Genomic DNA, 27955 nt, shown 5'->3' on the forward strand with positions numbered 1-27955 from the left:
TTTCCTATGGAAAGTTCAAATAAAGTGAAGACTCTCGTTCTCTCCTGAGATCTCGCTCTCGCTCTCTCCTAAGATCTCTCACTCTCGCTCTCTCTGTTATTGTTGTTATTTTTTCATTAATGATTACTAGATTTCATTTCTTCTAAAACAATCACAAACACTTTTCTGATTATGGATCTACTTTTTGTTCGTAGACAAAGCTAATTTGGAATTGTCTTTCATTCCAAGGCATAACTTGTATCCATGCGCTTCATATTCGCCTGGAGTTCGCTCCCAGAAATATAGCCATCCCCACCCCCTCACGTCAATCCCACAAGCCTCCGTCTAATTCGCGAAATGATAACAAAATGCATAGGTTGTTAGAAGCCACTCGAGTACACAGATACATATAGTATACCATCTCATTACTTTATTTCCTCTATGAGGGAAAAAGAAAAGTAATAAACCTGCAATCTCGAGGGTGGATGTGTGTCGAAACTTCAACCTTCGACAACCTAAGCGAGACTCGCGAGATTTCCCTTGTCGAGGGTTGAAGTTTCGGCTTATGTATTGTTTCCAAGTTTTTCTTTGTTCGTCGAGTTCTCAACATTCGATCTCCACATTAGTCGAGTTCTCAATGTTCGACCTCTAGCCTCGAATTCCCAAAACAACAATATTTCTCTAATAAGTTTCAAAACAACAATATTTCTCTAATAAGTTTTGAAAACAACAATATTAATATTAAAGGTCTACTTTTAGTCTACCATTTTTTTGGGGCTAAATTAGGAAAAATGCCCTTGAATTTCATATACGGTATAAAAAATATTCATGAAGTTTCAAAAATTTTAAAAATACGTTAAACTTTTAAAATAAGTTTAAAATACTCTTGTCGTTAGTTTTGGATGAAAACCGTTAAAGTTTTGTTTCAAAAATATCCTTGAACTTTCAAAAGTTTCAAAACAACCCTTAAATTTAAAGAAAAATAAATAAAAATACCCTTCCTATTATAAACAAAAATAGTTAATACTCTCTTAGCTCTCTATTTTCCATTTTTCTCCCCTCCTTTCTTCAATACTCTCTTATTCCCTTTTTTGTTAACTATTTGACACTTATTTATCGAAAATAAATAAATAAATAAATAAATAAAATTACACACTTTAATTAAAGTATATGAACTATAATAAGAAAAAAAAGGTAATAAATAAAGCACCAAATGATTTTAAGACTTGCATATTTTTAACAAAACTATACAATAGAAATTGTGTATGTGTTAATAATAGCCAAATATTTTTTTATTTGACTATTTATCGTTTTGGTATATTTTAAGAAGAGATTTTGATTTTGGAATTTTGTGAATTTTTGTGGATTTTTATGTTTTAACTTGAAATTTTGGTTTTTATTTTGGTCATTGAAAAATTGGTATAAGTTAAGAATTAAAAAATTTAAAAAAATATATGAGAGTATCTATATGAAAAAAATGATGATATCTATATAATTTATTTTAAAATTGATTCTTTTCGAACTTAAGAGAACTCCAACAAATTGATCACCATATTAATGGTAGGAGCATTTTTTTTTTTACTTTTTGTTTTAATTTTCAAAGTTATTTTTCTCATGAGGAATTAGCGATTTTTGTTCAAATACTAATGGTGGAGGTATTTTTAAACTTTTATTAAGTTAAGAGTATTTTTGAAAATTTTGAAAGTTCAAGGGTATTTTTGAAACAAAATTTTAACAGTTTTTCATCCAAAACTAACAGTAAGAATATTTTTGAACTTATTTGGGAAGTTTAAGAGTATTTTTTAAACAAAATTTTAAAGGTTTTCATCCAGAACTAACGACAGGGGTATTTTTGAACTCATTTTGGAAGTTTAAGGGTATTTTTGAAACTTCATGGACATTTTTTACACAGTGTAAAGTTCAAAGACATTTTTTATAAATTTTTTCAAGGGTAGTCTTCGAGTTTTTAAGAATATGTTTAAAAGTTCATTGATTTTAAATATTGACATGACATTTTAGATTAAAAAGTAGTATTAAACAAAACGTATTTCCTGTAATTAAAATAATATTAAATCACTCAATGACCTTCCAAACAAAATATTATGTAAAAGAATATTTAGGTGTCTAGGGCTATACCTATCTTTTTGCATTTCATTCAATTACCTAATTAAAATTTCCAAGTTTTTTTTCCCGAAAAAATACATATATTGATTATTTATTTATTTATTATTATTATTATTTTTACAATGTAACAAAGATGTTGCATTGCCTTTATGAAAAACTGGTATTGAAAAGATATATTTTGAAACCTTCATACTAAATTTTTTTAGAATGTCAAACCCTAGATTTGCATTGCTGACAGCCCTCATATTTGTATTTAATTGAATAGGTTGCATTTAAATCTTCACTTTATATATATATATATATATTAGGCAAAATATAGCAACATCATAGACCAACTACTCCCTAACCATCTCATCGCGAATAAGGGGAGGATACAAAATGAAAAAACATCTTTCCATATCAAAGAATCACCGAGAGAGGAAGTCAAAGCTGCATGAACAACTTTGTTTTCCTCCCTGGGAATGTGACAAAAAAAAAAAAAAAGAATTAAGGAGTTCTCAACGTACAAAATATCTTCAATAAGGATACCCAACTTAACCAAAGACGTATCTTTCCTACACTACAATTTTATCATCCCTAACGCATCAAACTCCACCACAATCGGCAGGTTGTTTCCAGCCCATAATGTTTTTAAAATATATTTTACTAAAAAAGAGACCCATTTTTTTAGTTATAAATTTTGGTCCTTGTTGTATTTGCTTTATTTCTTAATTCAATTGAGACATTCTAATGCCAACTTTGGATTTATTTTACCTTTTTACCTGCATGTTGAGGCCTAAAACTTCAACTTTGTTCAGTTAAATGCAACAGTATGAATCTCCCACAAAAGGTATATTCCACATTTCTGTTGTAGAATTTTTACGCTTCTATAATTTGAAAAGAAAACATATCATAATGAAGAAGACAGCCAAGGGAAAATTAATGGATCACTTGAATAAAGAACTGGACTTTGAATTTACTTTAATTAATTTCAGGTGAGAAAAAGAATGGGAACCTTTGTCTGGAAATGAAGAAATGAAGAAATGAAGAAACTCAAAAAATGGACAAACAAAAACCTATTGGAGAATGTTTATTTGATGAAACTAGTCACAAGTCCAGTAATTGAGGGGAAAATTGCACTTTTTTTTTCCACCTTTGATAGAATATTCACTGCCGAGCAATACAAAGTACAAAATGGATCCACAACAGTTCTACATTCAGCCTCGTCTAATTATACATGGCAAGCTTGACACAATCATACATCCTCTCTGCTTCTTTCAGCAACTTACAGAGAAATGGAAGAGAGTATGTTCAGTTGGTTTCTTTACCACTTGAAAATGCTGCGTGTGAAACTATCGTGCGTTCCGTATCGACGATACGAATCCTTGCAGCAAGGAAAATAGACAACATCTTGTTACTTGCTGTTTTATTGGTAGAATACAAAGGGCCATGGCAAGAAAAAGACCAATAGCACCTGGCTGGGAAAGAGAGTAACAGGATAACCAGATGTTGGAGGGGTAAGGGCGGAGATGGGTTAAGAGTAAACAATACTCAGGACAGTTCTTTATCCAACTGGGAACTCGACTTTCTCCTCCTGATAGTTTTCTTGGCGACGGTGACTTTGACCTTGCCTTCAGCTTCAGCATTTGGCTGTTGCCGGTTGTTATTGTTCACTACGGCATTTGATGACTGCATTTCACTCCTGAGCCTCAATATTTCACCCTTTGCAGATCCCAAGTCTGCTTCCAGTTTCTTTGCCTTCTTCTCAAAACTGTCCCTTTCTTTTCCAAGTTTCATGACAAGGTTATGGGCATCTTCTAAGTTTTCCTGTGCCTCTATGGCAGCATTCTTTTGATCCGTGAAACTCTGGCGAAGCACTTCTTGCTCGTCTTCGAGATTGGCTACACGGGAATTTGACTTCTCTAATTCTTTAGAAAGTAACAATGCATTGCGGTTCATCTCATCAAGCGACTTAATCGCTTCTTCCAAATCCGTTTCGAGAGACTTCCGTGCTTCCTTGTCCTTCAGATTTTGCTTCTCCAATGTTTGAATTTCTTTGTTAAGAGAAGTAACTACTTTCCTCTCTTCTTCTAAATCATTACTTATTGTTTCTGCCCTTTGATAGACATCTTCCAATTCCTTCTGTAAACCATCGCGACTTTCAATGACAAATGCCAGCTCACGGGACACATTTTGTAACTCTTCATTTGTTTTCATGAGAAGTTCCTTGGTTTCTGAAAGCTCACTGGCTGAGATTTCACCATTTTGTTTTGCCTCTTCAAACTTGCTTTGTAATGAATTTCTAACTTCATCATATTCAGCCTGCAGTCTAGAAACCTCAGACTGAAGTTCTGTGCACTTGCTTTTCGACTCCTTTAACTGATTTGTAAGATCAGAAGCCTGGTTTCTCAATTCGCTAAGATTTCCTCGAGCAACTTCCAGTTCATTTTTCAGTATTTGCGCATTACTTGATTCTAATTCCAACTTCTTTTTCAAAACGTCTCTTTCTTGTGTCAGATCATCAATTCTTGTTTGGTTTCCATTTACTTCTTTGATGGCAATGCTAAGATTTTCTTGCAGTTCCTGAATTTCCTGATCTCTTTCTCCTAAAAGTTTAGCATCTAATGATGCCTTCTTTTCAGCAGATAATTTCAGACGATTGTACTCATCCTCTGCATTATCCAATTTTCTCTTGTAATCATCTCTCGCAAGGACCAAAGAAGCTTTCTCAGCATTTAATTCATCCATCATAGAAATCCTCATCTCAAGTTCTTCCTTATTGCTCAGAAGCTCGTCCTTCAAACCTTGAATCTCTGAACGGGCAGCAACCAGTTCATCCTTTGCTTGATTGTACGTGGATAACAAGTTCTTCAATTCACCTTCCTTTTCTGCAAGGGAAGAATTAATCTTTTGAATATTCTTCTCCTTATCCTTGAGCTCCAAACCAAGCAAGTTAACCTTTTCTTGTAGAAGTTCAATAGATTTGTGACTTTCTTGCAATTTCGCCTCGAGCATATGCTTATCTTCCTCAGCCTTTGAGAGGTTTTTTTGGAGGCTACTAATGCAAACATTAAGCTCTTCTATTTTCCCTCTCTCATTTCTTAGCTCTTGTTCTAAGCGTCCAATAGTAACATTGGCTGTATTTAATTGGTTCACCAAAGAAATTTGTTCTTCCTTTGCCTTCCTTAATTGCTTCGTACGTTCTTCCTGTTCATTCAGCAACTTTGATTCATAGCTTCTCTTCATTGAAATAATGGAAGATTCCTTCTCTTTTAATTGAGTACTTATCTGTGAATTCAAATATTGGTACCGTCATCATTCAAAATAAAGAACACAAAATCACGTAACAACCCCCCACCGAAAAAAGGGCTTCAGATATCCCTCAGCTATCCAAATTCTTGTCATGTACAACAAAGAAAAAAGAACGGGAGAAAACAGAATTGTTCAGATGTATTTGAACAGACGGGAAAAACTTGATTATTCCATCAGGCAAAGAATAATACAAATGCAAAGTGAACTTTGAAAAATTTGAAGGTGGGTGTTAAAAAATATTTGCCTGGTCAAGAATGAGCTTACAGATTCTATTGCCAATTCAGCAGCCATTTTCTCTTTTTGAGCTATTGCATAGAGTGATCCGAGCACCCCCATACCAAAAACTCCAATTACATTGAGGACAGATACAAAAGGATTCGGTGATTTCTCCATTTGGGCCGCTAGCTGTTCCAAAATAAACAACATAATTAGGAGAGTTTCAGGAATGATGGAAACCATAACATAGAAAAAAGAAATCAAAATAATCATATTTAAGCAGAGATTCAGACCTCAATATTTTGATTCCCTTCTTGAGCCTTTACATCAGTTTTCTCTGAACATATCAAGTAGATGTGTGAAGATTATAGATTAAAACATCAATTGGCACCCATGTTTTAAAGTTAATGGATCTGAAACTTAATATCATAACCAACCTCATCACAGCTATAAGTGATATTCACACAGACTTATAAACAATATCTGAGTTCTCAACAACAGACAACTAATTCAGAAAAATGCATTAATTAACTAACAAATCAACCCACAAAATATGGACATTCTTATTGTCTCTCAGGAGTTGGTATATGAGGACCAAATGAGTAATGAAAAATAAGGGGCTACACTATTGCAAATAAACTCTAAACCTTCTTCCAGGGAAAAAAAACATAGTCCATAAATTATAATCGTCCCCCATTCGTATATATGAACTCTATAGGAAAAGTTTAAGTTCATATTTACTTACTGAGTTTGGAAAGAAAAAAAAAACTTTACCAATATATTGGTGGCTAGGCTAAGACATTGGAATTAAACAGCAAATTTTCAGAGGGAAGAATTAATTATAGGAAACCATACTACAAACTCCAAATAAAGCAAGTAAATACATAATAAGAAAAACAGCTATATCCACAGGGCTACCAAATTGAGCCATTGCTCTAAAACTTCATATATCAGAAAAATTATAAGTACCACCAAAATTGAACTCCTAAATTCCTAATGTAAACTGAGAAGAATCTGTCTAAAACAGAAGAAAGACTCCAGCTATTTCCCATGTACTACAGAATCTCCATTGACAGAGCTATCTATCAGAAATTTCTTTGTTTGATATGCAAACTGCCATCTTCATAATATTGTTAACTAACCAAACGCACTTCAATTAATTTGGACTATCATTTTCACTATCTGTTGAAAATTAACCCCAATCAAACCCCATGTAATCTCGTCAAATTCCAAAACAATCACATTGCAAAAAGAACGAGCAACAGGACCAGTTAACCTGGAGCCGAACCGTCGAGAGCTTGAGCCTTCAAATGCAGAATCGGAAAAACTGAAATACCCAGAAACAGAATCGCCCTCCTCTTGCATAATCCATCATCGTTTAAGTAAGTTCTGCTCTTCAGAGCCGCCGGTACTCCTCCGTTTCTCTGTTTCGCCTCTGCATTTCTTGTGTTCAGTGAATTTGATGGTGAAGAACAGGAACAAGAAGGAACTGAAGAAAGTGGAAAGCGAGAGACGTAAAGCGGAGCCTGAGAAAAGCAAGTGCTTCCCATTGCAAAACCCATCATCGATTTCACAGTTCTATCGTTCAGTTTCTTTCTCTTTCAAGATAATTGAAGAGACGAACCAAAAACCTTCTTGTTTTTTGTTTTTCCTTTTTTTCTATCCGTCTCGTCCCACGTTCCGGCTCCGGGCTATGGCTTCCCGTTGTTGAAGCCGATATAAAATTGACTTTTATGCCCTTTTGGATTCTTTAATTTACAGGGATCCATAGGCTGCTGTTGTTAGAACTCAGTGTCATTTTCGTAATTTTGGACTAATTTGTGGCTCCTTCCGTGAATGGATCCACGTGGATCGTACCGACGTGAACATTTGGCAGTGTTATTTAACCACTGAAAACAAGCCACGTAAGAAAGGGGTTTAGCTTATCTACAACCAGCTTTTGTTATTAATGCCATGTCACACTGCTCTTGTCTTCTTGAAAGGGAAAGTAAATTCAAAAGCAAAAATGGCAACATAATGTATATATCATGAAAGAATTATACTTTCATCACTACTACACTTTGAAAGTTCTCTTACAAATATTTATATATATAATCACTTTTTTAGTCTAAATCTTCCAATGTGGGACAAATTTTACATTCTTTCTCTCAAAACAACTTTTTCCTTTTACTATGGACCAAATGCCTAAAGTCATTCTCAATAGTAAAGATGGATGGTTTGATTTCTACACTACAATCATCACGATAATAAATGTTGGACATAATGCAATCAAATTCAAACTATAAGAATTACATCATAATTAAAAAAACTCTTTTGAACATATATTTAGTTCAACAACATGTGATTTGAGAGATTCAAATATTTGACATTTTTTATTATAAACACCGTCTACCCTCGTTGAGTTACTCATATTAGTATATAACCCAAACAATTTATGTTTATATGCTTTTGGCCAAAAAAAGGTTAACTATTCGAATTCTAACCTCCTTAGATATAGAACTCAACAAATAAAAAATTAAAAGCTCTATAAAGTACACAGCTATACCTTGGGGGAGGGGGAAATTAGAAGGGGGACCTCCAAAAAGCCTGGGCCTTGTAACCATTGAAGCGATCCGGGTCCACGATAATCCAAACCCTGTTTGGGCCCATTAACGACTAAACGTACGGCCCAATTAAAACAGCCCAAATGGGAGCAATAAATAGCTCTGCGTACGTTAGCAGCAACGTTATGATATCCCGTGTCTTGCTCTCTAATCTGTCTTCTTGTTTGCTCCAAAAGCTTTATTCCTTTCATCTGTCTCGAAACCCTTTCGAGCTTCAGTTTTCAGACACAAGAACAAGCTTTAGCTGAATCGCTCAGCTCCATAATTCTTTAATTCCTCACCCATTTGATCGAGGTAAGGGCTCGTGGACTTTGATTTTCTCGAAATTTTGGTTCATCTGTGAAATTAGGGCTTTTAGAGAGAACTACAAATTCCCTCTTGTATGCTATTTCAATCTTCCGTTCCAATTGGTGTTATGGAGATGTGTTCGTTCGATATTATTATGGAGTCGAGAAGATAGGGGTTAATTATTGCTTTTTTTGGCCTCTCTTTCGTCGATGAATTTGGGTTTCTAGTATATTAAATTATTTCTGGATCTCGGAGGAAACATAGGGGATCTGGATTAATATTTATTTTCTTCTGTCGGGGTAGAAGCTCAAGGTTCTTGCTGAAGATTATTGATGAAGAGTTAGGGAGTAAGGTTATTTCTGAGGTCGATTTGTAAGAAATATGTTATTCAAGAACGGATGTAGTAGTTTTTTTTGTTCTTAATCGCAGTTTGGTTATTAAAAAATGTGGATTTTGGTATAATTTGACTAGTGGTTGGATTTCTGAGGGATTAGCTCTGAGATTTTCTTCTGTTGTTATTTGATCTCAAATGGACAACGGGGAAGAAAGATATCCTATATCCAAACGTTACAGTGGGAACCATCGGGAAAGCTTTGGTTCTCTACCGCGTCAAAAGATTCCTTTCCGGGATCCTTCTTATTCAAGGCCAGTAAGCAATCAGTATGTAGATGATGATGTTGAAGATGATGAGGAAGAGGATGGACTGGGGGAGGAAGAGGATGAAAATTATCAGAACAATGGTTTTGCTCACACAAGCGAAGAAGTTGATGATGGCGATGACGAGGATGATTTTGATATGGACGAAGACAACAAGCCAAACAATACTGTGAAATTGGATGATGCTGATTTGGAAAGACACCCCAAGAAGCGACGGCTGAAGAATTTGGTATCCAATTATGAACTTGCTCCTCGTATGCCACCACCATCATCTACTACTCCGGCACAAAAATCATTTATTGGGGGTAGGAATTCATTGACAGATTGGAATGAACATGAAACAGTTGTACTTCTAGATGCCTGGGGCGAACGGTTTCTTCAACACGGAAGGAAAAGTCTCCGATCTGAGGAATGGCAAGAGGTTGCTGAGAAGGTGTCGGAGGTCTCTAAGATTGAGAGGACCGACACACAATGTCGCAACCGCCTTGATACATTGAAGAAGAAGTATAAAAAGGAAAAATCGAAATCAACAGAAATAGGTGGATCCACAAGCAAGTGGGTTTACTTTAAGAAGATGGACATGTTAATGTCTTCACCCCCAAACCAAGGTGGTCTGTCATGTGGGTTAGATTCAGGGGAGTATGTGTTCATGAACCCTAGAGCTTATCTGAACCGTGCAAATGGGTTTGATGAGATGAGAGATAGCCCCGATAACTCAGAATCTGATGATTGCGAGGACGATGAACTTGATGGGCTTCCACCAAAGAAAAGAATGTACGGGAGAAACAGTGACGATGGCTCTTCTTTCAGGATGCTGGCAGACTCCATTCACAAGTTCAGTGAGATCTATGAGAAAATAGAGAGCAGCAAAAGACATGAAATGATGGAGTTAGAGAAGATGCGGATGGATTTCTTAAGAGATTTGGAGTTACAGAAGAGGCAGATAATGGAGAGAGCCCAAGCAGAGATCGCGAAAATTAGGCAAGGCGATGATGACGAATACGGTGCCTCTGCCAAGAGTGCCAGTGGATAATGTAATCTTAATACACAATCTTGCTTGTTTACTATTTCTTAGTATGCTGTTATTGATCACTCGCTGTCTGTATAATATATGGGAGGTGCCTGCCCCCTATTTGATTTCTAATCAGTGCAATATATTAGATGGAACCGTTCTTACTTTTTTTGACAACAAATAATAGAATTACAGGATCATGATCCACTTCATCTATCCTCCCTTTAACCGCCAGAAGTTTATTTGCATCTTTAAATGGCCATGTATTATTTTCATGGCTTAAATTCTAACCATAAAGGGCAAAGAACATATAATTGAGCTGATGCCATCTTTCAGAAGGTAAAATGGGCCCATTTTGTCATTGTAGTCTCTATTTGATGTCGCAAAGTACAATGAAGCTGATGACTTTATCAAGCAGGAAGATGGTAAATTTAGATGAAAGAAAATGAACAAAAATTATCCATTTCATAATCTTTGGAGTTCAAAATGGTATGGAGAAAGTAGAGCAGAAAATATAAGTATGAGACTCCAAAACGGGAGGCCATTAATAGCACAAACATTTCTCTGAAAATTTTCCTTTAGAAAAAAAGGGATCGGTAAAGACTCGCTCCAACAATGAAAGAAAAACCTAGTGAAAAACAACCAAATACAAAATGCTTCACAAGTGATTTCACAAGTCAATACAACGCCAGCCTTCCATAGTTCATCAGAGCTCATCAAGATTTCGTGTTTCAATATTCTCGGCTTGACAACAGTTCGTCATAAATAATAAAGCAAGGCACTCAAGCAGGATTAAGCAGCACTTGTATGTTCAGGTTTCTCTGTCTCCATTGGCTCTGTAGAGGCCGAGGACACCTCATTATCATCACCTGCTTTCCCATTCGGGCTTGCGCTAGCATTAGAAGCACCACTGGCATCTCCCTGTTGCTGCTCACTTCCCTGGGGAGCTGGGGGAGGTGTCTCGGGAGCGGCTGGCTTGGGTTTCGTCATTATTGGTCTACAAATCCTGCATCGTGCCATTGTATACATAATGAGAAAAATCAATGAGCATACAACCAATGCTTACTGAGGATTTGCAATCAACACTATGTTCATGTATGAAGGAATGGAAGTAATGGATAGAATGCTCGAGTCAGATGAAGATACGATATTTTCAGAGCAAGAAAGCAGGATCGGAAGAAAAGAAAGGGATGACGAACCTGTCAAGTGTCTCAGCTTTCTTTCTCACATCAGCAGAAAAGAGGACTGGTGTAGCATGTTTGGGTAGTGAGTCTTGGTGCTGCTTTTTCTCTCTTAACCAGGCCTCTGCTTCCACACACTCATTCAAGACCTGCAAAATATTTTGATAAAGGGTTTTATGAATGTTAAAGTCACCTAAACATAAATTGCCAAGATGCGAGACTGAAATAATGGATTACCTTCTGTTTCTCAGAGATGTCAATGTGATCGAATTTAGGATCAGCCGACATTGCCGCTTCTCTGTAGCTGTTGATGCAGTAAGCAAGCTGATCGATCACAGTTCCTCTCTCCGTGTGCTCTTTGTAACGCTCCTCTATTGGGTCACCTTGCTGCAATTATGTTCAACATCAGAATGTAGCCAAGGACCACGTACAAAGAAAGGAAACAATATATTGTAACCAATAGGAGGTTGAAAACTTGAAACCTTAAAAACATATCACTTACTTTCTTCAACTCCTCGAGTTTCGCAATGTAGACTCCCTTTGTTTCATCCTCCCCATCCTCATACAGCCAATCTTCAACCTCCTGAAGTTTGGCAGAAAGCTCCTCTCTCTGTGAATCAGTGACGAAATCCTGGTATTTATCGTGCAACTGGAAAAAAAAAAAAAAAAAAAATTCATCAGTTACATTGAAATTCAACATGGAGAGAAACTCGTCATAAAAAAGGGATAGTTGAAGCTTACCTTGTTTCTCATTTCATACACATATGCCTCGACAGCATTTTTCTTCTCTTTGGTTTCCTCCATCACCCGATCCTGTAAAGCCATTTCAAACTCTTTTTCCACCGCCTTTTGCACATCAGCTGCTGCCAATCCACCATAAACCAATTCTACCACCGGTATGTTGGTTTTCTTTACCTTCTTCTTCGGTGCTTCAACCTGAATGCCAAGAGATCAGCTAGGTACAATACAAGGACCAACGAACAGAAACGCTATTGTGTACTGAATACATCGAACATGAAGAACTTAAATTGCTAGTGAAACATAAGCCAAGCTAATGCAACTCAAGTTGGGACTCAAGACCATTTCATACACACACTTCAGTGAATTTTCATTTTTAATGATAAAAAAACTAAATAAAAAAAAATAGTATTATTAATCTAATGTGTAAAAAGAATGAAGTACAATTTCAGAACCTTCGATTCAGTATTCAACATACTGAAATCTACATGTTAGAGAAAGTGGGGAAAAAATCATCAGAACCATGAAGAAGGAAATAGAATGAACAGAGAAGGGAAGAAAACAGGATAAAGAGATAAACCTATTAAAAAGTGAGAAAACAAACTGAGAAAAGAGCGTAGAGTTTAGTATGTTTAAGATCTTCCCAACTTATTACCACAGAGAGTACATATAAACAAACAGCATATTACATTTAATTGTCCATATTCAAGATAAGGGTGTGGAGAATCGGAGATGGAACTCCCCTTACTCACCTTGGAATCCGTATCCATCTGTACAGACTGATCTCCCGACTCTGCACTGCCATTTTCAGCTCCAGCATCGGTGGTTCCCTTGGCATCTTGCATGTTAACATCGTTCTCATTAGAACTGGGAGGGACAGCAGCATCAGCAAGAGCTTCATCAGTCTCCATTTTAGCTGACTGTTCCCTGGTGACTGGAATCTCTACATCCTCCTCTTCTAACAGCTAAACATACAGAAATCCCGCCATCAGAGAAGATTAAATACACACAGAAAACAATTAAGAGGAAAGATTAATAGATGACTTACTGTCGCTGATTCGACAGAAACAATCCCGTGCAAATTAAGTCGAACCTTCACCTTCACCTTTGCCCTTCCACCTTTAGAAGATTGAAACGGACCGATCTGGCCATGCACATCACCAACAACTTAATCTCCATTACTTAATAATATCAAATGCTCAAGCTACTCAATATTGGTTGTTAACCCTTACCGTATATGTACTGATCTTTGCTTGCTGATCAGAATCAGTATATTGTACATCAACACTAAATGTGCCAGACCTATAAAACGTAAGAGCCTTAACACTAGGAATAGGATTCCCCTTGGGAAAAACAACAGTGCTCTGCTGATTGTCCACTGCTCCATTTTGAGAATCTGAAGCAGCACCTTTCCAAGAGAGAGCTATGGAAAATGGAAAGTGCTCGTTTACCTTCAAAAGGGAAAACCAACGAATCAGGGGTGAAATGCAAAGAAGCACGTAACCAGCCAAAGTTTTTCACTGACTACACACAAGATGCATCTTAAAAATTTAGCTGAATGACAGAATTAATGAACTCCAAAAACTACAGCTACCAATCAGTTATTTGTACTTCAACTTCCATGTTCCATAAAAGTTCATGAAAAAGGTATCTTATATGTGTATGAACAATGCACAAGTTAACAGAAAAACAATAGATCTCTGTTTTGTAAGAGCGTATTAGTCAGAAGAGAATTATAAAGGAAAATTGTTTGTCATTCAATCAGGTGCTCAATCGGGTGCTCTTACCTGAAATTCTCGCACTTTGAATGTGGGACTGAGGATTGCACACTGGAGGGCACTACCTCTAGCAACACACTCGCTTGCATTCATAGTACGCCTAGGCTCCTTTTTGAAGAAGTCGGTCAATATTTTGATTATAGCAGGGACACGAGAACCGGAACCAACAACTTCAACTATGTGGATATTATCAACTGTAAGACCAGCTTCTGCAAGAGCATGCTCCAAAGGTCCTTTCACACGTTCCAATATAGGAATGCTTATTTGTTCAAATTCCTCACGCTTAATGATTCCCTTCACATCCTTCTCATCCATCAAACATTCTATGTTCAAAGGTGCCACAGGGTTTGCACTAAGGACTTTCTTAAGCTTCTCGCATGCAACTCGGAGCCTAAGACAGGCCCTAGCATTCTGGTAAACATCTATTTTGTACTCCTCCTTGAACTTTTCTGCAAAGTGACGAAATAATACCTCATCAAAATCTCTGCCACCAAGAGACTGATCAGATGAATGGGCCAACACTTTCAACTGCCCCTTCTTAAAGCCTGCAATGCACACTTGCATGCTTGCATGTCCAATGTCAACAAATGCCACGTTCAACTGATCATTTTCAGGCAAATCGGTTTTATAAATACCATAAGCCAAGGCTGTCGCAGTAGTTTCATGTATCAAGCGAAGGGGATGCAATCCAGCAATTGTGGCTGCATCCAATACAGCCCTTCTCTGAAGATCAGTGAAATAAACTGGGATTCCAATGCAGCAATCAACCACCGCTGCGTTGAGATTAGTCTCAGCGATGCCTTTCAGATTTGAAAATAGCATACCCAACACCTGGGTTGGTGTAAATGTTTTCAATTCACCCAGGTAGCGCACATGAATTAAAGGAAAGCCATCAGGCCCCTCGGTTACAGAAAAAGGGAATAACTGAAGATCCTTCTGCAATCCAGGATCAGAGAATTTCCGCCCAATCAATCTCTTAATCTGAGAGATCGAATTTTTTATATTCATCATAATTGACGCTGCACCAGCTGTCCCAATAAAGCGCTGCTTGTCACCAAAGCTGACAATAGCTGGAGTTTCTCGCTTGGATTCATCATTGAGAACAACATCAATACCTCGCTGCCTAGCAACTGCTACAATGCAGCTCTCGTTACCAAAATCAAAACCAACAACGCTCATCTTGTAAGAGATTGAACCGATGTGTCAAAAACAATCGGTCTGTCAGAAAAATAGAAGAACCTGAAAATATTAATGATGTTATTATCAAGAAGAATAAGCTTTGCAATTGTTCTCCCTTGAGAAGAGCCACTCCAGTGGATTATTATAATGAACACCGATATCGTTTATATTTTCTTTTAACTTGTTATCGGGAATACAGTAGTAGCAAATCAGTAAGCCATCTTGCGCACTTGATTAGAACAATTCATTCAAATCAAATTCAAACAAAGATATGGAACAAGAAACAGCCACGATCCAATCCGTTTGTTTAATAAATAAATTTAAAAAAAAAAAAAAAAAAAACTAGTATGTCGCAACATTTCGAGAGACGGATCAAACAAGGAAACTCCACAGCACATTAACTACATGTAATAATCAACAAAAAGCAAGATATCAAACTAGGTCGAGATGCTTCAACCTACAATAGAAGCTAATAACATCAAGAAAAAAAGTGAAGCAGGAGATTCATTTCCACAAAACGGTAATACGAGTACAATTCATACAAATGTAAAAGGAAAACACCCCGAATCTGAACAGAACAAAGCCAATAAAACATAAACAACTTCGAAATGGCTGAATCGACGTAGCGAAAAGTCTCAGATCTACAACTCGATAAAACAAGCAAATCTGAATCAGATACAATATCGGCGTACGGAAACAAACCTTCAGAGCGATCCGAACAGCAAGAGGCGATAGAAGAGAAGAGATATTGAATTCTTGGGTTCTGGAAGTCTCCACAAGACCGCCCTTTTACACGAACACAAGTCGCGAAGTGCTCTGGGAGAAAGCTTATAAAAGAAAGGGTTACGTACCACTCTCAAGGGCTTTCTACGGAATTTTGCCGTTTATTTTTAATTTTCGCATTTTTTTAATTTTAAAATTTAATATTATTATGTATCTGTATATCTACTTTTTATTTATTTTTTGATTCGAGGGGCAGCCTTTGGAATTGGAGCGGTCGTGGTCCTAGAGTCGTCTAGATAGATACTGAAGTTCTAGAAAGATCTATGCGCACTGTGCTTTTCAAATCCCTCGTTTCTTTGTACGCTGGACTGGGCCCTTAGTACTGCGCTGGGCTCTTGGGCCCAGAATACTGCAATAGGCAGGCCCAATATTGTTTTATTCATTTTTTATTATTTATCTGAATTTTTTATATCATGTATTTATCTCAAAGTTTTATATATTTAGAGTAATATTTTCGGTTGGTTGGATTTTTTCGTTATTGAGACCACATTTACACCTGTTCAAAGGTAATCCATTGTGAAAAAGAGGCTCCAATCGATTATTTTTATTGTTGTTTTACCTGCTTGAAATTTGTAATCAAATCGTGTAATCTAATTGAGAAATGAAGGATATTTAATCTAATTGAAAATTATGTGGGATCTACTGCCTTTACCGTTATCGTTATTGTTACAGATATTGTTGCCATAACAGTATGAAATTATGAAATTACTATATTTGTTGTTATATTTATCGTTACTGTACTGTTACCATTACTGTTAGAGTCAAATAGTAACAGTAATAATTACAGTAAAAATGTGACAGATTTATAATTCTAGATAAACACGATCAAAACCAATCCAATTATGTTTATAATTCAGGCCTTTTATAATTCATTCATTAATGAATTTTCATTATGATCATACCAATTTTTATTATGATTTGATAAACGTGACATTGAATTAAAATAGGGTTCCTTTTTATTTACAAAGGTTATCTACCAAATATCTTTCAACTTATTATTGGCTTTGTTTTTCAACCGTGAAAAATATATGCGTAAGTGTTTGAAAATAGCATTAATTTAACATAAACCTAACCCACGGAATGAGTGTCAAAATGGTCTTTATGTCTGATTTCTTTTTTCTTCTTGGAGCAAGTTTTTATATTTGAATTTAGGTTATTATAAAAATGCCAATCAATTTTATACTTTGTGTCAAAAAAATATTTTTGAAGTTTCAAAACTTTAAAAATTACCTTTCAAATAAGTTACAAAAATATCCTTGTTGTTAGTTTTCGATGGAAACCGTTAAAGTTTTATTTCAAAAATACCCCTGAACTTTCAAAACGTTTCAAAAATACCCTTAACTTAACAAAAATTAAAAAATACCTCTACCGTTAGTATTTAAAAAAAAAATCGTTAATTCTTCGTGACAAAAATGACTTTAAAAATTTTTAAAAATATATTAAAAAATGTCCCTACTGATCAATTTGTTTGAAGTTTTCTTAAGTTAAAAAAGAACCAATTTTAAAATAAATTATATAGATATCCTCATTTTTTTTTCATATAATTATTCTCTTATTTCTCTTAATTTCTCAATTCTTAGCTTATACCAATTTTCTCAACAACCAAAATAAAAACCAAAATTTTAAGTTAAAAAATAAATTTCCACAAAATTTCACAAAATTCAAGAATCAAAATCTCCTCTTGAAACATACCATAACGATAAATATTCAAATAAAAAAAGTATCAACCTAAATCATATTGATTCTTAGGAATTTAATATTTATTTTAGTTTATTAGATAGGTTATCAAGCAAAAGAAGCTGTCAGGATGTTTTCGGATGCAATTTGGGCTTAAATGGAGCAATTAGCAAGTAAATGGAGACAAAACGGTGAAATCGAATAAGGGGAGGCACGACGTTACGCAAGTGCTACGACACTTGTACCCCGTGCCATTTGTAGAGACAGTCTGCTAGGCAAGCGTTGTGGTCCTGTTCCACGATGCCGCATCGCTCTCCATTGGATACACATGTATGAAGAGGCCTTCCAATTTATTCTCCAAGGCGCTTCGGGAGGGGGGTATGTTTTGGTTGTTGAGAAAATTGGTGTAAGCTAAGAATTGGAAAATTAAGATAAATATGAGAATTTTAAAATTGGTTTTATTGAACATAAGAAAACTTCAAACAAATCCATTCGTAAGAGTATTATTTTTATTTTTATTTTTAAAGTCAGTTTTGTTACGAAGAATAAATGATTTTTGTTCAATACTAATAGTGAAGATATTTTTTAACTTTTATTAAATTAAGGGTATTTTTGAAACGTTTTGAAAGTTCAGAGGTATTTTTGAAACAAAATTTTAACAGTTTTCATCCAAAACTAACGGTAAGAATATTGTTTGAACTTTTTTAAAAAATTAAGGATATTTTTGAAACTTTTAAAACTTCAGGAACATTTTTAACACAAAGTGTTAAAGTTTATGAGCATTTCTTATAATTTAACCTTTGAATTTATTATATTATAGTACTTATGACTTTTATATTTATTTTATGTTAATGTTTTTATACGTGGCATGGGTTTAAGTTGCCACGTTTTTTAAGTACTCATTTTAGTTGTGGATTTAATTTAATTTTTGCATGACACGAAGTTGTTAAAAATGTAGTTTTATAAGTTATGCAGTATTTATCTGATGGGTTAATTTTCTTGCGTTGTTTGATTATATTCTAATTAATATGTGTAAGGGAGATGGAGTGGAAGGTGATAGAGCATATTTTGGAGACTTGTGTGATGGCTTCGGGCCATACTATAACCTTCAGCAAAATCATGTTCATGGCCAACAATAATACTGAGAATTATATTTATGGCTACATAAACCGTCGACGATAGTTCTAAATCTGGACAAATGACACGAGGATTCGACACTATCTTACTCTTAGGCAATATTTGGGACTTCCCTCTCAAAACTCTCTAAATAAGTGTCTCAAGTGTTCATGAACATTGAAGATATGATTGGAAGAAAAAGGGTGGCACCCGATTCCTACCAATAAATATGTTGTGTGATGAAACTAGCTAACTTTATGCGAGATTCTGCCATATAGTGGTCCATGTAAAATTCATTGGCAGAGTTAGACATCCACACTTTTAATTAGGCTATGTTGCCTAAGAAAATATGGCATATAATGAAGTTACTAAATAGTCTTCTTTCAAAAATGTTATGAGGTAAATATCATAAAATTAGATTTTTTTTTTCTTTTTAAAGGCAAGTATTGAGCATTGATAACTTGTAGAAATACAAGTCTTTGTAGTCTTTTATTTAGAATAAATAGGGAAACTCGGAACAAAATATAGTAACTTGAGACAAAAATCATGCAAATAAACAAATTTTACGTTGATGCGTTTACAGAATTCTTTATCTTGAAAATGATGAGAATTAACTCTTTGAACGCAAGATTACGATGAAAAGAGGCAAAAACAACTAAGGAAACAAAAGTTCCAACCATAGACACATAGAGTGATTAGATCGATGCCCAATCTTGCACGTAGAGAACCATGCATTGAGTAGAAAACATGAAGAGAGAAAATGAAAAACGCGTTGACGGTGGATGTCAAATCAAGAGATGCAAGTTGGTAGCTAATTTGAGACAAACGTAACAGAGCCAATAAACCTGTGATGCGAATAGTCAGCGCAGCAAAATATGGAGTTAAATGCAAAGGTATCAGTTCATCATTAGAAAGAGACACACATATAACTAACCCATCGAAATTGAAGTAAAATGCTATAATTTTTTCTAAGAAATTGATCGAAACTCTGCCAAAAAACCTCCACATTTTCATCATCATCTTTGACCTTGTGAGCTTCTCTTTGAAGTATTCTAAGTGAGAACTTAGTTTTCTTCTTTGAAGAGAGAAAAAGCACCGCTAACCCCATTGCAATTGCCGTGAAGCAGCCACCATATAAGCCAAAGGTTGTGACCAGTAACTTGACACTTTTCATTCTCTAAATTCTTCTCATTTTGCATTTATTACCCATATTTAAGTCATTGGGATGGAAAGTACTCATTGTCTTAATCTAAATATGATTTCTACCATATTCCACTCATCTATGTATGCGTTTTCATTTATCATGAGTAACTAATTTCCTAATGGGTTGAGAAGATTCCAATTAGCATTTTCACAAGTTTTGCAAGAGTTAAAGTTCATATTGTTAATGTGTGTTTATTACATTATTTAGATCCATTTGAAAAATTGACTTAAGTAGAAATAATCAACTGCTTAAAAGAGTAAGTGATTGTGGATCTCATCGACAAGGAGAGAAATAGCTTTAGAGATAAAATCAACCTCTTGTGTGAAATTAACCATCACATGCATCCTAGAGATAGGACAAATGTGACATAAAAACATTGAGAGATGGGTACTCAATTTATGAGTTAATACATAGATGTTGACTCATGAATTGCTTAAAAAAAATACCAGTAAGCCTTTCTGAACCCTGTTTTATAATTGTATTTTCTTCCTACTCCACATTGTTTCGTTATGATTGCAATCATCATCATCATTTGCACTACCGACATTTGATGCATCATCATCTACTATCATTTATACCAATCACCATCATCCACTTCCACCACACTTGTAATTTAATCATTTAGTTAATTGTACGAAACATTCTCAACGCATATTTGAAAAACTCATCGCGTTAAGATCAAATATTAATTTCAACGCATCTTAGTTGATAGTCTCTATGTTCGACCTTGGATTCATTAGGACTCTATTTAGGCTTGCATTTGGGTCTTAATAGATAAAACTTTGTATTTAAAGTACATTACTTATTTCCATTAGTAAGAAAGGCACGATTGAGGCTCTAAAATTACATATCACTCTGAAACGCAACAAGTTTTTGGTGCCGTTGTCGGAGACTTTGGTAACTGATTTGTGTTTGAAGTTCTCGTTTTCTATTTTCGCAAGCACTCAATAGCAGAAGCATTGTGCACTTGACCAAGAAGTGTTGCAAACATCATATGAGTGAAGGCACCACGTCTGAACCATTGCATGACCCTAAAATTGAGCGAACTTTTCACAGACGAATTAGAACCAATCAAAAAAGAAGACAAAAGAATAGAACTAGAATCATGGAAGATTAGTAGAATGATCAGAATGCACTAAATGCGACCAACAGTATGACCAACGATGCATTGGCACGAGCTAATCTATACTCCTTGCAAATAATAGGGACATACCTATATGAGAGTATGTGTCACCTAATTTATACGATTTTCACCAGGAATTATGTGACCAATAGCTGAATGGGCCAGGTTTGAAATGAAGTTAGTAATGCTCCAAATGATCCAAGTAGTTGGACATTTTGGAGAAGCATCAGGCAAAGACCCTCACGCCCATTTAAAGAGCTTCATTGGGATATGTAACATCTTTGTGATACTAAATATCACTGCAAAGGAGATTCAGTTGTTCTTGTTTTTGTTCTATTTAAAGGACAAAGCAAGACAATGAGCCTATGTATTAGAACCAAGCGAAATTACTTCTTTAGAGAAAATGGTGATGAAATTTATAAAGAAATTCTTCCCATCTATTGAAAATGAAAAAATACGAAGAGAAATTACCAACTTTCAACAAAGGAACCGTGAGACTTTGAGTGACACATGGGCAAGATTTAAAAAATGAATGAAATTGCTTGTATAATGGTCTGCTGGATTGTATGCTAATGGAAATGTTTTATGATAGACTTACTGAACCTTTGTAGATTGCAGTAAACTCTATTGCGGCCGTGGACTTGTTAGAAAAGACGAGGTAAAGGCCATTGTGGATAGGATTTCACAGAATCATGAAGACTAGGAGAATAATGATTTTGGATCATGATCAAACTCAAGAGGAAACAATTCAGGAGCAACAAACAATCATACGATAGATGCACTTTAAACTCAAGCCTCATGATTAAACTCAAGAGGAAACAATTTAGGAGCAACGGAAAATGATGCAATAGATTCACTTCAAACTCAAGCGACTGCTTTGACGAACCTACTGCAGATGACAACGTTGAACAAAAATAATGCAAGAAGCAGTAATCAAGTCAATGTAGTAAGCCAAGTTGCTGAAATTGGATGCGTTGGATGTAGGGAACCACACTCACTTGACATGTGTCCACACAATCCACAATTAGCGTGCTTCATCCAAAATAATTCGTATTCAAATACTAGTAATCATGGGTGGAGAAACCATCTTAACTTTTATTGGGGTGGAAATCAAAAACGCAGACAAATCAGCCAGGGGGGCAAACGATAAATCTAGGTGGATCACTTGGGTTCCATCAAGGACACCAAAGACAACAAATGCAAAACCCATTGCAACAAGCATCAAGTTCCTCGTTGCCAATAAAAGCCCTATAAAAAATATATGCAGAAGAATGATGCCCTACTGCAAAGCCAAACATCATCCATACAAAATTTATAGCTTCAAATGGGGTAGATAGCCGGAGAGTTAAACAACCGATCGCATGGAACATTGCTAGGTAACACAAAAGCTCTTAGAGGTCAAGGAAGTTTAGGCAAAGAGCAATGTCATGCTGTAACACTGTGGAATGGAAGATCCCTAACTACTAATAATTCATAGAAAAGCAATAACTCAACCCAACATCAATTGACCAAACCAAGACAGCCATTTATCATCATATCATAGAGAAATCAACGAAAGAAAAGGAAACGCATAATGACTCATCTCCACATAGAAAGAAAAAGGAGGAAGAATCCGCAAATGATAATGAACGCAGAGATTCATCCGTGAATGCTTTGACTTCAAGTGCAACACCTGAGTTGTGTCCAACTCCTTCTTTCTCTATAGGTTGAAGAAAAAGAATGATGAAAAGCACTTCAAATGCTTCCTCAATGTGCATAAGAAATTATACATCAACATTCCACTAATGAAACTTTGGAGCAAATGCCAACCTACATTAAACTTCTGAAAGACATGTTGTCCAAAAAGAAGAAGCCTAAGGATTTTGAAACTGTTGCATTGACGCATGAAAGTAGCGTGTTTGTTCAACACAATATACTTAAGAAGGTGGAAGATCCTAGTAGTTTTGTCACTCCTTACTCAATAAGGGGAATAAATGTAGGTCAGCATTATGTGACCTTGGAGCAAGAATTAATTTGATGCCTTTGTCAATCTTCAATAAATTGGGGATTGGAAAAACTCAACCTACAACAATAACTTTTCAACTCGTTGATTGTCCAATTACATATCTTGAGGGTAAGATTGAAGATGTTTTAGTCCAAGTAGACAAATTCATATTTCCTATAGATTTTATTATCATGGACTATAAAGTCGACAAAAACATCCCAATCATTCTTAGCAGACCTTTTCGATCCACCAGGAGGTTTTTTGTTGATGTTCAAAAAGTTGAGCTTAAAGAGATCGAATCTCGCAACAGAAGCATTGTGAAAGTCTTGCATCCCACAATTCAATTTTTATACAAACAAATCTAGTATACTAAAACAGAATACAAACATGTAATATAGTATGCTTTAGAGAAAAAGATTAAAACCATTCTTACCTTTGCAGATTTCTAAGCTTCATGAACAATCCTCTTTAAGTTTTAACGAATGGCTCCTCCAACGATCTTGATCACAAACGATTTCTTGATCACAAACGATTTCTTGAAAAATCTCGAATACTACCACGAGAGTAACCTCGTTATTCTCTAGGATTCCAATAGAGGGATAAGTGGTATCCAACTATTAGGAGAAAGAGAGGGAAAAAAAGTTTTGGAGATTAGAGAGAGTTCTTTGTTGCTTAGGGAAAATTTTGCACAGCAACACTTGTGTGTTGTGTATTGTCAGTGTCTGTGTCTCCTAAATGGGCCATAGAGAAGTCTTTATATAGAGAAGGGTCAAACCCTTTTTCTAATCATTTTCCTATTTTTCTTTTTTTATAATTAATTAATTAAATAACACTTACTTAATTTAATGTGCACATTAATCAAATAACTATTTATACATCAAATGTAATTTAATGTATGTATATTTAATTATCATAAACATCGTATATATGTGCAATACCTCTCTATTTATTAATTTTTTGTGAATCTAATTCTCTTGAATTAATCAATTGAATCTTATTCAAATATTACTTTCCAATTTAATTTGAATTATAGATCATATCCATAATCAATTATATATTAATCATATTAATATATGGTTTCATCAAATTAATTTGAACAATTAAAATCATCCCTCTTAAATATCCTCTAGTAAACTAACAAGGGGACCTAGTAGACCTGTAGATCAAAAGCTCCAACGATATGAGATTACTTCGCTAAACTCTTCAACCAAGTTAATAAATATTCATTAATTGTGAGCACACTCCACTAAAGACTCACAGTTGCACTCTTTTCACTATAGATATATTTCTGTGTCCATAGATATAGACCAATAACAGTTAGTTAGTCTTTCACGAGTGTTCGTTACTCCAACTAGGTCAAAATACTGTTTTACCCTTGGGTTATCTCTGACTCTTTAAGTATCACTGCTCCTCTAATGAACAATCTGTTTATGATCCAACCAGTAAACAGAAACCACTATCAGGCCAATGAAAGGGTAGGACTCTTTGTTCAAGTCCTAAAGATACCACTTAAAGGAACACTCATCTACTTACCCTTAAGGCAGGAAGAAGTGAATTCCATCTTGTATTACTATATTCCCAGCTCTCCACTCGGTCTTGTCCCCAAAATGGTAAGCATATTGATTCAGCAAACTGGCCATACAAATCAAAGGACAATCCCTCGTGAATAGAATTTCATAATATACTTTGGATAAAGACTATGTTACCTAGGTCATCCTATTGAAATAGGAACCTAACTAGTTAACAGTGTTATTTCGTAGTCTAGTCTTATGTAAACTCATTGCATATGATACCCCCATTCGCATGTCAACTACACGGACACGTTGGATTGTTGCGCTTGTGTCAAATACAAGTGGCCATATCCACAGTGTTATCAGAATAAGGTACCCAATCTTATTCTAATACCATAGACCCTTTAGGTTGTATCTTGAATATTGATCCTTATATGTCTCCATTACAGCTCAAGACTCATAAGGCAGTCTTGGATGTTAGTTTATTGGATTTAGGGTTATTAGGACAAAAGTAGACAAACAACACAAACAATAACATTTATTGAATTAATATCTATAACTATTTATTGATGACGATCAGTTAGTAACGTTTACTATCTACGAGTTTTAGGGCATAATGTTAGGTTTTATGTCCTAAAACTCGTGGTTTGTAAACAATAAACTTATTTTGTTATCAATAAAGATATTATTGAGGCTTATTCAATAAAGTTGTTATTGAATGTATGAATTGCTCATTTCATTTTAAAAAGAACCTAAATCCAATAAACTAAAGATACATGGCTATTATATGAATACTTGAACTTTATATGGTGACATAAAGATGGATCAAGTTCGAGTAAATAGCCAAAACGGTATATAGTATATGAATAAGGTTGGTTGCCTTTATTCTGGAAACACTATTGGATATGGCACACTATATAGTTGTTCCAATTTGTTGTAAAGTGCTACAAACGAAGTGATCTTGATGTTAGCTTTAGGGCTTCAATCAAACCAAGTATTTTGATGATAACAAATTCAAATTTTTTGTACTAATATTTTCGGTATTTCAGAGTCACTATCTTGTAGAGCTCGGAAAGACGATTCCAACTCAATTTGAATAGCTCAAATCGGAGTTCAAACGAGAAAGTTATAAGCAAAAGAAGATTGGAGAGGAAATCCAACGTGGCAGTGACATGTGGCACCTTGCTGACGTGGCATACAAACGGTCAATATTGATGACATGGCACTCCAACTGGTCACTTTTTTTTGCTAACGTGGCACATGATGTGGTGACCATGGACAAATGAGATAATGACAAGTGGCGGTCACCCAGCTTCACGCGCGGACGCGCGCGTACGTCGCACGTGCCTGCAATTTCTTCACAGAATGCGGCGCGTGTTGCTCAATCCTCTCCCCTGTGCACATGGTGCTCATTTTATCCAACTATTTTTTTATTTTCATTCTTATTTTTCTTTAATTTTCTGATCCAATTTTCTCCAAATTCTCACCAAATTTCAGCCTTTTCAAATTTGATTTCCTTCCTAAATTGTCATCCTTTAAATCCTTTTTATTCTCCAAATCTCAATAATTCAAATCTTTCAAAATTCCTCTCTTAATTACAAATCCTTTCCTTTTCTATTTTTATTCAATCTCCACCCTTCATTTGCAATCATATCCAATAGCCAAAATTTATCCCCATTTCCCATAAATTCGACTTGATTTTACTCTTCATACACACACCAAAAAAAGCTATCAAGTCTCAAGCTCTCAATTCTCTCTACTCTCAAATTCTTGTCCTCCTTGCTCTTAAATTGGCTTAGAGTTATTTTTGTGAGTTTTTTTTTAGTGCTCAACTTATGTATTTAGCCTTCAAGCGGTAATATTGTGAGGTTTTCTTTTAATTTTTAGGAATTGTATTAAGGTGTGGGTACACCTTGGGTTGTGAGAAAAAGAAATTGGTTTGATCCTGAACCAGTAAAAAGGATCTTAGGTTTCTTTTTAGCCTAGGAAAAAGTGGGTCATATGTCGGTTTGGTCCTCACCTGCAAGAGGATCACTTAGTGAAATACCCAAGAAGGAGTCTTAGAGAGTGGAGTAGGTAATTTGACGAATCACTATAATTCCTAGTGTTTTCCATTCCCCTCTCTCTTTTATTTCTTGTTTTCAATTTTTTGCTTCTTGTCTTAGTTATTTTTTTAGTCTTTCCTAATTGCATAATTTAATTTCTAGTGTGTTATTTAAATTTATCCCTGATTTAATTGTCTTTAAATTTGAAGTTATCATAGCTTGCATGATTTAAGTTTTGTCTTGCATAAATTTTCTTTAATCAAATTAGTGGATTAACTTTATTGAGCATTGTTTGAAGATAAAATGATTTTTTAAAAATTGGTAGTCAACCCTATTTACCCTCTTTAATGTTGCCTTTAGATCCTACAATTGGTATCAGAGCAGGTAGCTCGGTTCTCTTATTTCAAAAAGGTTTTGTAATTTTTTTCTTGATTTTACATTCTGTTTTTTTCTTAATCTTATTAAATCTAAAATTTTTCTAATTTTTGCAAAAAGTTTGAAAAATTGAGTTTTAAAAGCCATTTTCATTAGAAATTTTTTCTTGAAAATTGGTTATTAAAACCTTATTTTTTTCTCTACTTCTTAATCTTTGAATTTTTTTTTATTAAAATCTAAAATTTGGAAAAGTATTTCTCTTTATAAAAAATCTTTTAAAAAATTATTATATTCTCTTCCTTTTTCGAAAATCTTAATTGTTCGAGCTTATGGCAACTACTGGAATAAATAGGTATGGTGAAGGTCAATCTACCACTAGGCCACCTTTGTTTGATGGAAATAATTATGTATGGTGAAAAACTAGGATGAGAACTTATTTGATTTCAATTGACTATAATCTATGGGAAATTGTTTTTAATGGTCCTTTAATTCCTACTAAGATAGTTGATAATAAAGATATTCCTAATGAAGAAAAAGAGTTTAATGATGAAGATAAAAAGAAGTTTTCTATTAATGTTGAAGCCATGAACTGTCTGTTTTGTGCTTTATGTCCTGATGAGTTAAACCGAGTCTCTGCATGTAAATTCTGCTAAAGAAATTGGGATATGCTTGAAGTAACTCATGAAGGAACCAGATCAAGTAAAGAGTAAAAAATAAGCATGTCAGTTTCAATGAATTATGAATTGTTTTAATATGGATACAAATGAAACTATAATCTGAAATATTTACTAGGTTCACGAATATTGTTAATGCTTTGATGGATTAGAAAAATCTTATAAAACCTCTGAAATATGTGAGAAAAATTCTTAGATCATTGCCTAAGGAGTTGGGAAAGCTAAGGTGATGAACGATCCAAGAAAGCAAAAAACCTCTCAAAACTTCCACTGGAGGAGCTCGTTGGATCTCTCATGACACATGAGATAATCATGAAGGCCCAATGTGAAGAAGATGTCAAAAAGAAGAAGAGCCTAGTATTTAAACTCATACTCAAGTTCAAGAGGATTTTGAAACTGAAGCTGAACTAAATGATG

General features: G+C 35.0%; 3 protein-coding genes across 3 annotated transcripts; 1 reads left to right on the forward strand and 2 right to left on the reverse strand.

The window, feature by feature from the left end:
• Positions 1 to 3143: 3143 nt before the first annotated feature.
• On the reverse strand, positions 3144 to 7296 carry LOC120085759 (MAR-binding filament-like protein 1-1). Its single transcript, XM_039041938.1, has 4 exons — positions 6887 to 7296; positions 5904 to 5947; positions 5659 to 5799; positions 3144 to 5370 (listed from the first exon to the last, which is right to left on the reverse strand). Exons 1-4 carry the CDS (start codon positions 7173 to 7175, stop codon positions 3634 to 3636), a joined length of 2211 nt encoding a protein of 736 aa, XP_038897866.1. The 5' UTR covers positions 7176 to 7296; the 3' UTR covers positions 3144 to 3633.
• Positions 7297 to 8338: 1042 nt separating this feature from the next.
• On the forward strand, positions 8339 to 10386 carry LOC120086368 (trihelix transcription factor ASIL2). The gene has a single exon (XM_039042986.1). The coding sequence runs from the start codon at positions 9031 to 9033 to the stop codon at positions 10189 to 10191; it is 1161 nt and encodes a 386-aa protein (XP_038898914.1). The 5' UTR covers positions 8339 to 9030; the 3' UTR covers positions 10192 to 10386.
• A 230-nt stretch (positions 10387 to 10616) lies between these two features.
• LOC120086367 (heat shock 70 kDa protein 15-like) lies at positions 10617 to 15904 on the reverse strand. Its single transcript, XM_039042985.1, has 10 exons — positions 15749 to 15904; positions 13877 to 15106; positions 13322 to 13540; positions 13138 to 13233; positions 12842 to 13054; positions 12093 to 12287; positions 11854 to 12000; positions 11589 to 11738; positions 11370 to 11500; positions 10617 to 11176 (listed from the first exon to the last, which is right to left on the reverse strand). The coding sequence occupies exons 2-10, from the start codon at positions 15044 to 15046 to the stop codon at positions 10963 to 10965; spliced, it is 2535 nt and encodes an 844-aa protein (XP_038898913.1). The 5' UTR covers positions 15047 to 15106; positions 15749 to 15904; the 3' UTR covers positions 10617 to 10962.
• Positions 15905 to 27955: the final 12051 nt, after the last annotated feature.

This window comes from Benincasa hispida, chromosome 9 (genome assembly GCF_009727055.1).
Source record: "Benincasa hispida cultivar B227 chromosome 9, ASM972705v1, whole genome shotgun sequence".
NCBI classification, from domain to species: Eukaryota; Viridiplantae; Streptophyta; class Magnoliopsida; order Cucurbitales; family Cucurbitaceae; genus Benincasa; species Benincasa hispida.